At 32.7% G+C, this 13536-nt stretch overlaps 1 protein-coding gene across 1 annotated transcript in view; it reads left to right on the forward strand.

Annotated features, from left to right (window-relative positions):
• LOC111045220 (protein eyes shut) overlaps positions 1 to 13536 on the forward strand; it is a 57046-nt gene that overhangs the window by 5403 nt on the left and 38107 nt on the right. Inside the window, exons 3-5 of the mRNA XM_039422756.1 lie at positions 2064 to 2212; positions 7277 to 7390; positions 12575 to 12691. Coding sequence (XP_039278690.1) covers positions 2064 to 2212; positions 7277 to 7390; positions 12575 to 12691 — 380 coding nt within the window. The remainder of the gene's footprint in view (positions 1 to 2063; positions 2213 to 7276; positions 7391 to 12574; positions 12692 to 13536) is intronic.

The raw sequence follows: 13536 nt of genomic DNA on the forward strand, positions 1-13536 counted from the left end.
GTTTATAATGGTGATTGGTCTCACAGAAAATCAAAGCTGAAAAATATGGCATACTTCAATAGCCTAATTATAGAGCATGAATATTATAGCTTGCTAGAATCATGTTGTAGTAAAGTAGAAAACGTACCTGTATTTAATTATAACTCTAGAATATAATCTGATTTGATAAATAAATCTTCATCACCACTCGAATATTGTCGTGACAGTGAGTGATATAGTTGAATAATTTAAAACTTTAAAAAAGATAAAGTGAACGTTATTAATTACCTGATTCGATATTAAATTGAATGATTCAACTATATTAATGTCAACAAGGATAAATTGAGTAATTCCAGAAGATAAGTTGATTTAATAATTGTAAAACATGTCAGTATTGTGGATAAATTTCAATTTTTAACAAAAAATATTTTTTTCAAATTTAAGTCTGAGTGATTTCTTTGCTACGTGATGTCTTTCCACAACAGATGGATTCCTTTGCTACAAGTTGTCTTTCTACAACAAAAGCCTACCAAGAAAAAGTTGAGCTGTAAAAGGGGTTCTGTTATCTGTGGTGTTGCTTGTAGGAAACTTTTGATGCTTGAAAGAATGCTATTAACCTGAATCTTCTTGAACATGCAAGCGAGAAAGATAATACTTCATAAATTCACATAGTTTGACGTTCACTACTACTCTTCCTACGATATCACATCAGAAATGAAATGTCACTTGACACAAACTATTCATGAACCCAGATCCAAGCGCCTAGTTTATCGTCCATGAATTTCATAATATGCAAACTAAAGCAGCAATTGACATGGAGCTGTTTTCTGTGAATTAATCAAATATAAATGACACTGCATCTTCCATAAACTACCAAGACCAACTTGTACCGGTAGGTCTACATGTTAAAGTTCTGCAGCATTGAATTATTGAAATTCAATTTGATAATTTATTGAATAGATCACTATGTTCAATATATAACCACGATTGAATATGCTGTGTAGTAAATTTTATACAGCTTTGTAACAAAGAATAGATTTCTTTCATTTGAAAAATTTACTACCTATTAGAATTTCAAATGATTGGCTAGTGCAAATACAATTTGGTAATAATCACTATTCATGATACTATTAATACAATTTATTATATAATACTAAATTAGGAAATTGAAGAAGTTTTGGGCAATAGCCCGTTTTTTCTTTTCCGATCGTTGTATTGTTTTTGCTAACCTAATAAATAAATAAATATCAATATGTAGTTTTAAGTATCAGATGTAGCTTGATAGAGCATTCATGAAATTTACTTAGAATAACTCTTCCAATACTTTTCGTAAATTAGAATAAACCTTTCACACTTTGAAAGCTCATGCAAATAGTATTCAATTAATTTAAAAATAATGAGCTAAAAGTTTTTTCAAATCAACGTGATTCGACACCTCTACTGGCATGGAAGCAGAAACCCTATTATAGCGCCACTTCACACTTAACAGAATATAAGTAACATTTTCAACCAAACTAATCTACATGACCGGCCGATTTAGAGCGATAGCTTTGAAAACTTGAGTCTTTTATTTAGGAAATATCTTCTCCAAACGTATGTGCTGAAAAAAGCCTACATATAGATAGGCATGAGTATTGAGAGTTCATATTCTGGCACAATTGATAAGATAGTGGTAAACGGCACATACGATTTTTATCAATATAGATTGGTCTTTCTTTTTCTTCTTCAAGGAAAAAAGTTCACTTTTGTTCTAAAGGGAGAATTCCTCAGTGAAGACTGGACAACTCTAGCCGCATGGCTGTGCTACATTTTACTGTATTGTAGCATGGAGTAACGATAGATTGGTTTTTCTATGATTGTAGCTACAGCCGTGCGCCTTTACACTGTAGTGCAGCTAGAGCCGAGCAGCTGGAGTCGTTTCAGTCGTCGCTTAGGCATTCCACCTTGAGATGCACGAAGAATGCAGATACACGCATTACACATGCAGATGCAGATACATTGATCTATTGATAGGCTACATCAAATAATATTAAACTCCAGCATCAGCTGATTGTATGCTAAGTTATGTTAATGTTGTGTTGCAGCTCGTACACGTGCTATTGCATCGATGGGTACACGGGCGTGCACTGCCAGACCAACTGGGACGAGTGCTGGTCGTCTCCCTGCCTCAATGGTGGCGAATGTCACGACGGTGTCGCCGCATTCAACTGCTCATGTCCGCCTGGCTTCCTAGGTCAGCAACTACCACTTTCAATAATTCATCACATAATAATAAGCCAACTTAAAGCATTGTAACTCATTGCAAAGTCATTCAAAAGTGATTTAGGGCCGGTTTCCGAGCTCGGGATTCAGGTAAGTTCTAGACTTTAAACAGCTGGAGTCAGAAAATTGGCTTTCCAAAAGCAGTAAATGGTTTTGCTAGACGCAGTAAATAGTTGCAGCAAAATAAATCTTCATTTTCTCAAATCTTCATTTCAAGAAACGTTTCTCCTTGACGAAATGAAACATTCCTAATTAGCCGAAACTTTACACTATTTTCTCTTTATTTTATTTTGTGTTCAATTTTATAATTTTTCGAAATTTAATTTAAACGTGACTTTGACTATGACTACGAGTACGCCCCGTTTCGGAAAGCCAATTTCCTGACTGTAATTTCCTGTTTAAAGTCTAAAACTTAGCTAAATCCTGAGCTCGGAAACCAGCCCATAAAGTGATTTGAAAGTACTTTCAACTGATTATTCTATTGCTTGGGTGCATGTTTAGTGTGTATCTGCTGAGTATAAAATATGATTTATGTATATCGGATTATGTATTGTGTAGAATAGAATAGAATAGAATAGAATAGAATTTATTGGTCATTCAATATTCACAAGAAATACATTGACTTTGTCAGATTACATTTTGAAATCAAAATTCATACATAAAAATTTAATACATAAATTCATATATCACTATTACTACAGAAACTGCACCCAGTTAATCAAAAAGAAATCATTCACAGTATACAAACATTCATTAATCAACACATATTTTATTTTATTTTTAAATTGTGCATATGTGAGTAACTTAAACTTGTCAGGTGTGGAGTTGTATAGCTTTATTGACATGAAATGCCAGTTTCTCTGCGATTTGGTATGGCTGTATTGAGGAATTCTAAGTCTATGTCTATTTCGTGTATTTAAGTTATGGTGATTATAATTTGAGTCATATTTTTCCAAATTTTTTTGTACATAACAAAGAATATTAAAAACATACAGTGATGGCAATGTCAGTAAGCCTAGTTCAATAAAATGCGGTTTACAATGAGCATTGAGAGGCAAATTACAAATGATCCTAATAGCTTTTTTTTGAAGGACAAAGATTGAATTAGCTCTTACACTATTAGCCCAAAGCATTATTCCGTAAGATAGGAGACTTTGTATGTGTGCGTGATATATATTAATCAGCACAGGCCTATCAACCGTTACAGATAGTCTACGAAGCATATAAAGGCCTTTAGCAAGTTTACTAGACAAGAAATCAATGTGTGCCTCCCATGATAGACAAGAATCAACCATAACACCAAGAAACTTGATAGGCGTCGTGTCCTTCTCCTTTCTAAAATTAAAAATTATATCAGAGGTTTTATTATTATTAAGAGACAGATTATTAGCTGCACACCAGTCCTTTAGAATACAATAACTGTGATTCCGTTCTCTTTCAAGATCATCTTTGGATGGACAATTTATTTTCAAACCTAAATCATCAGCAAATAGGTAACCGTCCAGACAGTTCCTATCAATATTAATTGGTAAATCATTTATATAAATATTGAAGAGAATGGGGCCCAATATAGAGCCCTGAGGAACGCCAAACTCCAATAATCTGCCATTTGACAGAACCCCATCTTTAAAGACAAACTGATTCCTGTCACTCAAATATGATAATATAAGTTTGACTGCACCTGGTGTAAAGCCATAGAAAATTAGTTTATCCACCAAAATATCGTGTTGAATAGTGTCAAACGCTCTTGAAAAATCGTATGACCTTAGACCTACAGAATCACCTGCCTCCATGTTGCTAATAACCCCACTTACAACATTAACAATAGGATCATTTGTGCTTCTACCCGCCCTGAAACCAAATTGCTTATGAGAAAATAAATTGTTGGTCTCAAAGAAATATGACATCTGTTCATGAATCAACGTCTCATACACTTTAGAGAAAACAGGTACTATTGCAATTGGCCTGAAATTACTTTTCTCCTTTCTGGAACCCTTCTTATGTATGGGCAAAACTTTAACATTTTTCAACTTTTCAGGATAGATACAACCAGCAATAATGCATTCATTAAATAAAAAAGCCAGAACCTCACTTATTTTATCAGCAGCTATCTTCAAAATTGAAGCATTTAGACCATAAATATCCATACACTTACTGTTGCTTAGATTTAAAATTGTATGAAAAACTTTTTCAACAGTTACTGGCTTGAAAGAAAAAATTACTCCTGGTTTTTCCAACTTACTGTAATAATAAGCTGTATTTTCAATACTGACAGGAATATTATTGCTTAGCTGCGTAATATAATCTATAAAGAAATTATTAAAGTCTTCCGAGCTTACATCATCAACTGAAGATCTATTACTACATTTCTTATTTGTTAGACTATTTACAATCCTCCATAAAGCCTTACTTTTATTAACAGAGCTACTTATAATTTTATTGTGATAGGAAATTCTTGTCTTTTTTATTTCAATCCTATATGACTTTTTGTTTCTTTATAGCAGGAGAGTAACTCAGGTGTTTTTAAGGTTTTATATAAATGATACAGCCCATCACATTTAGCCTTCAACGCTCTTAGCCTACTATCATACCATTCATTTTTTTGCTTGAAATTATTGGGTTTACAAGTTTTCCATTGGAATGAACCATTCACAGCTCTCATGAATATTTCAAAAAATTTATTGTACCTATCATTATAATTTGTTACGGAGTACACCTCCAACCAATTTATGGATTTCAGAAAACTTAGAAAAATTCCTACATTAACATTATTAATTAATCTAAACTTAGTGTTATTTACAGTACTTTTTACATCCTTATTTATGAAGTTGAGTCTAAACAGAATTCCTTCATGATCAGAAAAGAGAGAGTGAATGATTTCAGTTGACCATAGACTATTATGAATATCTGTCAAAATATTATCAATACATGATCCATTTGAAACTCCATCAAGACCAGGTCTAGTAATATCATTAATAGTAACAGTCAAACCAAAACTCTCAAACAAATTCAATAAATCATTTTTAAAGCAATCATGACCTAAAATATTTACATTAAAATCTCCACATATGATCAAACTGTAACCATTTTTAAAAACAGCACTTAATACATTATAAAAACACGTTAAGAATTCATCAAATTATTGTATCAATTATTGGTTAAAAGAATGTACAATACCTGAGAATCGAAATTAGGAAATTAATGTACATGAATATTTCCAATTCTATGTCACATTCTTACCTCTAAGTTAATTGAAATAATCTATACTTATGCATCCAATCAGTTCTGAATACAATATGTCTGATTAATAGTACATAATAATACAAAATAGTACTGAACACAGTACAATTCTAAATTTCTGAATTATTGTATGGGGCTGCATTCAATTTTATCACTGTTTTTAATTGCACCAGAACTCATTATCCAATAGACTGTAAAAACCTGCTATGGAGTCACACTCCAAGTATCAGTCGCACTGATACTTTTTTTAATGAATAAGTAGTATCACTCTATTGTAAAATGTAACCTATTGTAACTAACTGGACGTTTTCTGAATATGTAATTAACATCAATATGGAATTTCTATGTTCGCTAGTTTGCTAATTTCGATGAAATAACGACTCTTGTTTTTTTTGTTAATAACTCTAAACTTGGAGGCTTCCTAGATTGAGGTTTCATCAATAAGATTTGAATATAATAAAATGATACATTTCTAGTGATTCCAACATCAATCAATTTGACTCATTTCGCTTAATTTGACCACGTTAAATACACTCTACTACACGATCAATACATTCAAAATCAAACTAGCAACAAGCGTATGGTCCACTTTTCTACAATCGTCAGAGAAATAGCTTGATTCAACTTGAACGGAAGTAATTTGAGCCACCTCGTATACTCGCATCAAATAATGATGATTTTCAAAAGGTAGTATATTCATTCGGCCTGAATAGCTTAGCCTTTCAGGATGATCATTGTGAGTTCAACTAAATTACGCTAAGCCACACCTTTCGATCGATGATGTAAAGTACCTTAGCAATTTGTGCAATGTTTTTTTTTACTATTTTGAAATGGTTTTGATGTTATCTTTACTAACCAAGATCTAATATGAATCACAGTTGCATGTGGACGGACCATACAGAAGATGCATTATTGCTATATTTTCATTCAGCCGCGAATAAAGCACCATTATTGTTCCGCCTCAATTAGGGGGAATAATGATAGAATCGATTGTTACTTTACTTCCAGCTGCTCCAGTACAGCATAAAATGGCATTCAACTTTCAACATCAATTATTTCCTTCCCATAAATTTTATGTTTCTCTTAAAAATAACTAACTGAAAATAATAACATAACGTTGTTGTATTTCTTCATTCTGACTATGTCTCCCCTTTCGAGGCAATATAGCGGTGATTTTTTACTATTATTGATTTATTTTTATTTTTTTTCTGGAAATGGATGAGCCTTAGGAATGTACATGAGTAACGATGAGAGATAAATTCACGTAGTCTACATAGTTGGGTAGGTTCCAAAGCTCAATGAAGTGATTTTGAAGTTCAAATTACAATGAAAACAATGAGGAAATAGAGTGATTATCAGAATATTACACCCAAAATTACAAATTGCAATTTGCAATTTCAAAACACGGCCCATAAGCCTCTCACATAGATCTGTTCTTTGAATACTCCATCATTAGAAAAGCTATATACTAGACTATTTACACAAAGATTAAAATTATTTATTATTTGAGAATGCTGAACTCACAAACAAGAAATCTTCTTCTTCTTTTTTTTCTTCTTCTGGCATTACAGCTCGATGTTAGCTTTAGCCTCTCGCACTAGAGCCCTCCACACATCACGGTCACATGCCTTTCGCCTCCATGCCACAACTCCCATTTTCCGGAGATCACCCTCCACTTCATCACACCATCGACAAACAAGAAATATTGCTTTGCTATTGCTTCAATTGAAGAGAGCTTTCAATATAGTATTTATTATTATTTGAACTACATTAATATAAAATATTGTACTTGCAGGTGACCTGTGTGAGGAGAACGTGGATGAGTGCAGCTCCAACCCATGTGCGAATAATGCCACTTGCATTGACGTAGCCAATGGCTACTCTTGCATGTGTCCTTATGGATACACAGGTATGCATGCTTCAAATTCAATCACATTTCGAACAATGACTAGATGTATTTGAATATACATAAAAACTTAAAGACATGTCTAATTCGTGTGAAAGGTGTTGAACAGTCTCCTCTTGGATATTTAGTACTATGCATTCGGAATGTGTATATGCAGGCTACTTGTTTTCCGAACTTTGGTCAATGGTTAATTACTTGCACATTAATTCAAGTTATAACAAAAGCCCTCTATAAATTAGATTCAGTCATACAAATCAGATTCATAGCCTATTCTATGCTCTCATTATATATTTTTTGAAAAACCTACTTCATTACTTCTCTATCGTTTAAGAATTGAAACTTATGTTTCATCTAATCGTAGTATTTTCAAGATTATATATTTTTAAAATTTTCTCTCTGAAAAATTGAATTTGAGTATTAAACCCACGAGTATCAAGCTGTATTATTTGTGAAGGAGACAAGTAACCCACTAGCTGTTGACTCTAGTATGACAAATGAATGAAACCCCAGCTAATGATTACACTAATTCAAATACTCGATTACCGTACAAGTAGATTGCCTCACTAACTTTTTGGAAAGTTTTCCAAATAGTGAAATCTTTCATCATCTACTGTTTGACAAATGATTCTAAAGTCGATGTGTGATGGTTGAAGCTTTTGGTAGTAGTGATGACTAATAAATGAATTCATTAAAGTTTACAAATTTAAACTTAGGGGGTGAATGAAAGAGCACGATGATCTAGAATTTCATAGACATTGACATTGTTCAGACTAGAATGAACTCCAGTTGAAACGTGGAGTCTACGAACTTTAACGAAGAATACTCAATTATATAAAATTTACTAGCTTTATTTTACAATGAATAGAGCTGGAATAAAAGTTTATTCTATCACATAGTTATCAAGTAAGAAGTAATTATTGTAATGCTTCATTACTTTTTTCTGTTTTTTCCTGTCTTGCCCAAAAGAATTTTTCGCGACGGTTCTATATGTATTTTGGGGCACTGAATTCTAATCTGAAATTCGCTGACATGCCAGAAGGCGGCTTCACCACCAAAACTCCCAAAAAAACCCAAAATTTCGGACTTATTTCAAGTTTTCCATTTAATCTTGAGAACCTTTAACTTTTCGAGAAAAAGCATTCCCTAAAATATGAAAGATAATAAAATTTCCAATAAATTGAGTGGTCGCGCAGGACTCTACGATTTTTGATTCCGTGTTTTAAAAAAAGGGGTATTTTGATTCCGAGTTTTAAAAATAGGGGTATTTTTAAGGGGTTTTCAAAATTATGCAAACCTACCAATTCTAGCCTATACAACTAGGATCTTTTTCTAGTCATGATAGAAATTCATGTCCTACTAAAATTCAAATTCTCATTATAATACCTCTTCATGGCCTTCCTAACAAAAAATAAACATTTCGGCTGAAATCACCTTACGAGGGTTATATTATATGAGAATCTCTCGTTAGATTGCAGTATTTCCTAGTGGGGGGCACACATAGGGATACGTCCAGGATCAAAACTTTAATCACTTATAACTTTTGACTGAATGATCGATCACATCTCCTCGTACTACAGCTCGTTCATATCAGCTCGTCATAGCGGTTGAAAATCATGTATCATATCACTAAAATTTGTTTAAAAAATAGGAAATTTCTCCTTTAGTGTATTTCAGCCCATATTTCAATGCATAGAAAAATGTCCGATTTCTATATTCAAAACTGTGTGTCTCGGTAACTCAAAATGATACTTGGTCTTGATTTGAAGAAAAGAATCTCCTCTTTTATGTGAGGTGAATGATTTTTGTAAAAATATAATCGTGAAGTAAGATACGTTTGTTTCTAAAAATCAAGAAATTTGCGATATTTTTTTCATTTTCACAGTCTCGACAGTTTTTCGATATAAACAGTAATGCAAGATCAATTTAAGGCAACTCAGCTTATAGAGCATGAAATTTTCTCTCATATAAGACCAATCGCAAGTTTCTATCATGTATTGTACTCATTTTAGAGACTCTTTAATAACAGTAAAATCGCAAGAAAAATGAGGAAATGGAGATCATTATTCAATTGGCTGTAGCTTTTGAACGGTATTGAAAACAGGAGTATAATTCATGGGAGTGAAAAGAGGAGAAAATTCATCACAACCTCGACTACTTTTTGGATTTTTTATCTGAAGTGTTCCACAAGATACGCAACGTTGCTTATGCGAGACTGTGAAAATGGGGGAAATATCACAAATTTCTCGCACATGCAAAGTTGCGTATCTTGTGGAACATTTCAGATAAAAAATCCAAAAAGTAGTCCTGCGCGACCACTCAATTCATTGGAAATTTTATTATCTTTAATATTATATAGAGAATGATTTTTCTCGAAAAATTCAAGGTTCTCGAGATTAAATGGAAAACTTGAAAAAAGTCCAAAATTTTGGGGGTGAAGTCGCCCTCTGGCGTGTCAGTAGATTTCAGATTAGAATTCAGCGCCCCAAAATACATATAGAACCATCGAAAAAAATTCTTTCGGGGCTGTTTCCTGAAAAACGACCATTGACTGGACTATAAGTTGTTATCCTATTATATTAAGCGAGCAATTTCTGTATAATTATCTGTTTATATTTTTATATCTGGCTATCTGGTTATCTTGTTAAATGGTTATTTATGTTCAACGGGTCTCGGAAACAGCTCTTACGATTTTCAAGAAATTCGGAATATAGTAGGTTTATGATATCAAAATTCGATTGCACTAGGTCTCATCCCTGAGAAAACTCCCTGAAGGACATGAAAAGGATAATTAATTCATCCTTGGAAAAACAGATGATGATTCCGTCGTCTGTCGATAACAGAAGATGCGTGTGCCTGTGTGGGAGATCAGCTGTGTAATCAATTAGCTTACCGTATCTCGCGAGAAATCTAGAATTTTTAATTGACTCGATCAAAATACAGTAATCTGATTTGTTGACATGAGATGGTATATATCATAATATTCAAAGTTAATCATTATTTTACAGTTCTAAGTGATTAGTGAGTGTTATATTGTCATTCAATTTAGTATATGTAAACAATCTAAATTAGAAGTTTCATGTTTTCAAATATTTGGACTGAAAATTTCACTTGAATTCAAGTGTATGAAACATAATCTACTTTTTGAAATATTAAATATTCCAACTATAATTTTTATAGTGCATAAATCAAAATTCGGGGAAGAAACAGTTTTGGGCTGTGCCTGTTAGTCCTTCCCAAACATTTTAAAGAATTGAGTTCTGTTTATCAATGAATAAATAACGAGCAAAGCTCGGTGCCCCGATATTTGGTATTAATAGATAGAATTTACAAAATGTACTTGTTCAGATGATATCTTTATTCCAAAAAACAAACCATTTGAAGATACATTTTGTTCGACTTGTGTTATTTACTCTTGTAATGTTAAAAAGTAAATACTACCAACAACGCAACATCAGTGACAACCTGTTCCAATTTATGATAAATATCGGGGCACCGAGCTCCGCTCTGGAGTACCTACAAAAGCATATAAAATTATTACGGAAGAAGAAATTGTAATAAATATTCATAGCTCATACAGAAAGGTTCTATCTAATCACAGTGGATTGAGATTAATTCCTAGAGGAATGCAAAAAATTCTCTCACAAAAGCATGTTAAATTTTAAACCTGATTAATTTCACGTGAACCAAATCACAGAAGAACATCTCAAACAGATAGCTTGTCTGATTGGTTCTACTAGAATTAATCAGGATAAAAATTTAACCGGCTTTTGTACAACTGACACTAAGTACCTGATTGAATTAGGCACAAAAATTCAACAGCTGAGTCATAATTTTGTCTCACACACATGCAATGTCCTTCAGTGAGTTTCCCCAGGGATGAGACCTAGTGCAATCGAATTTTTATATTATAAATCTACTATGTTCTGAATTTCGTGAGAATCGTTAGAGCCGTTTTCGAGATCCGGTGAAAGAGAAACATCTAAACATTTAAACATCTAAACAGAAATTGCTCGTTTAATAGTATAGGATTTAGAATACCTAAACTTGCCGACATGATATATTGTATGAATAAAATCGTTCCAAATTTGTATGAATGTTTAGGTACCAAAATTGCTATGCAATATTCTTTTGCAATAAAGAATTATCAATGATATTATTATTCAACTTTTTATAAGTAACCTTAACATTTAAAAAGCGAAGCCTCCATTACTTATCTTTTAATATCCTATTAAAATATTTGTCATGTAGTTTTCCCTGATGTAATGTAGTACTTTCTAGTCCTCCCAAACAAGAACGGATGTACTGCTATTCTCAAAAATAATATCAAAAAGATACCTCATTTCTATTTTAAAAGAGATAAGAAACGATGGTATATATTTTTGCAATATTATGAAAACAGAAAGAATTCCTCAAAGGTAAATAATGTCCTTTGAAAGATTAGAATGTAAGATGTGAATTTTATTGTCATACACTGACTAATGTTGAAAACTAAAGGGTTGGAAATTGGGGTAATTTGGGGGGGGGCATTACACTTAAATTGGGGGGGCATGCGCCATTGCCCTTGGGGGGGCTGGGCACCCCTGGTGGAGTCTACGAACTTTAACGAAGAATACTCAATGATATAAAATTTACTAGCGTCTTACAATGAATAGAGCTGGAATAAAAGTTTATTCTATCACATAGTTATGACTTTATAGTGAAGCATAACTATGATGTTAACAGTCATTCCACTAATTATATTAACAGTTATACTGGGGAAGATGGATCTAGACTGTCTGGCCGCTATGGCTTCGTATAAAATGAGCGCTGCTATCCAGAGATTGTCAGTTTGGTAAGGTGTAAGGTGTAATGGTAAGTAATCCTGACTGACAATTAGGAGGTACCGGGTTCGATTCCCAGACTGACAAATAGATTTTTGAATAGTAGCGCTCATCGAATTTCCATCCAGCTGTTTACACTGTTGTCAATATTTGCAGTAACAGAAGTCTACGTGGTGATTTACAGCATTTAATTTGGATTTTAGTTTAATAATAATTAAAGATGGATCTTCTTTATCACTCACCAGGATTGATAGAACTGACATTTATAGTTTTTATTGAAAATCAATGAAACATGGCATAGTTGCTCAATTTATAGTAAACCCACTTTTTTCATGTACAGTATTTAAAGAGAATTATATTTGTGTAGGTTTACACTGTGAGGTAGATATTGCAGTATGTAACAGTACAGAGGAAGCGCAATGTCACAACGGAGCTCTGTGTGTGGAGGGCCCTGGCATGACTTTCACCTGTATTTGTGCGCCAGGTAAGTCACATACAACATGCATATCATTTATCAATATTCCCCCTTTCAAACCATTGCCATTAGATTGTTGAATATATTTCTAACAATAGAGATTATTCGAGTATTTGCAATTTCTACTTCCACTATTGATATCTTATGAAATAGGTAGGCCTAAATGATTTTTGGTTGAAAAACGAATAATTGAATTGTAAAAAAACTTTCCTTTTCAACTCAATCGATATTATACTTCTAAATAAATATAAAACTTGATTCTGCTGCAAGTTTACTGATGAAAAAGTAACAATATTCCTCTCAAAGCGTCGAATTGCAAGACAAAGTTTTTATTTGAAATTAATTAGATTTAATCTCATTGGATTTCTTAATACTTTATCCAGAATATTCATTTAGCGTTTAATTAAAATCTTGTAAAGTTTTTTTAAATTTTTATGAATACATTAGTGCCTTAGATATAATTTATCTGCAGTATAATTTCCTCATAAATTCTACACTTATTAACATAAAATATAACATTTATAATTTCTATCTGGATACTGATGTTTATAAATTCCTTGCTGTTTGTTTCAAAGCTATGCTACTTAAATAGGATATATTTTCCAGCTGCCAAACTTTCATGTCTCTCCTCTTTTCTCTTTTATTATCTTTCTTTTTTTAATATTTCATACACTGTTAGTATAGAACAAAATTATTTCAAACGTTTTATGTACCTTCTCTGCTGTATTGAAGTTCTTCAAGCAACTTATTCCTGCGCACAGGTTTCACACCTATGCAGATATTACTGATTCTGGCTATTCAAGTTTGAACAAGTGGCTTTCCATTAGTTTCCAAATTGGCCGAATCCAATTTAA

This window comes from Nilaparvata lugens, chromosome 3, assembly GCF_014356525.2.
Source record: "Nilaparvata lugens isolate BPH chromosome 3, ASM1435652v1, whole genome shotgun sequence".
NCBI lineage: Eukaryota > Metazoa > Arthropoda > Insecta > Hemiptera > Delphacidae > Nilaparvata > Nilaparvata lugens.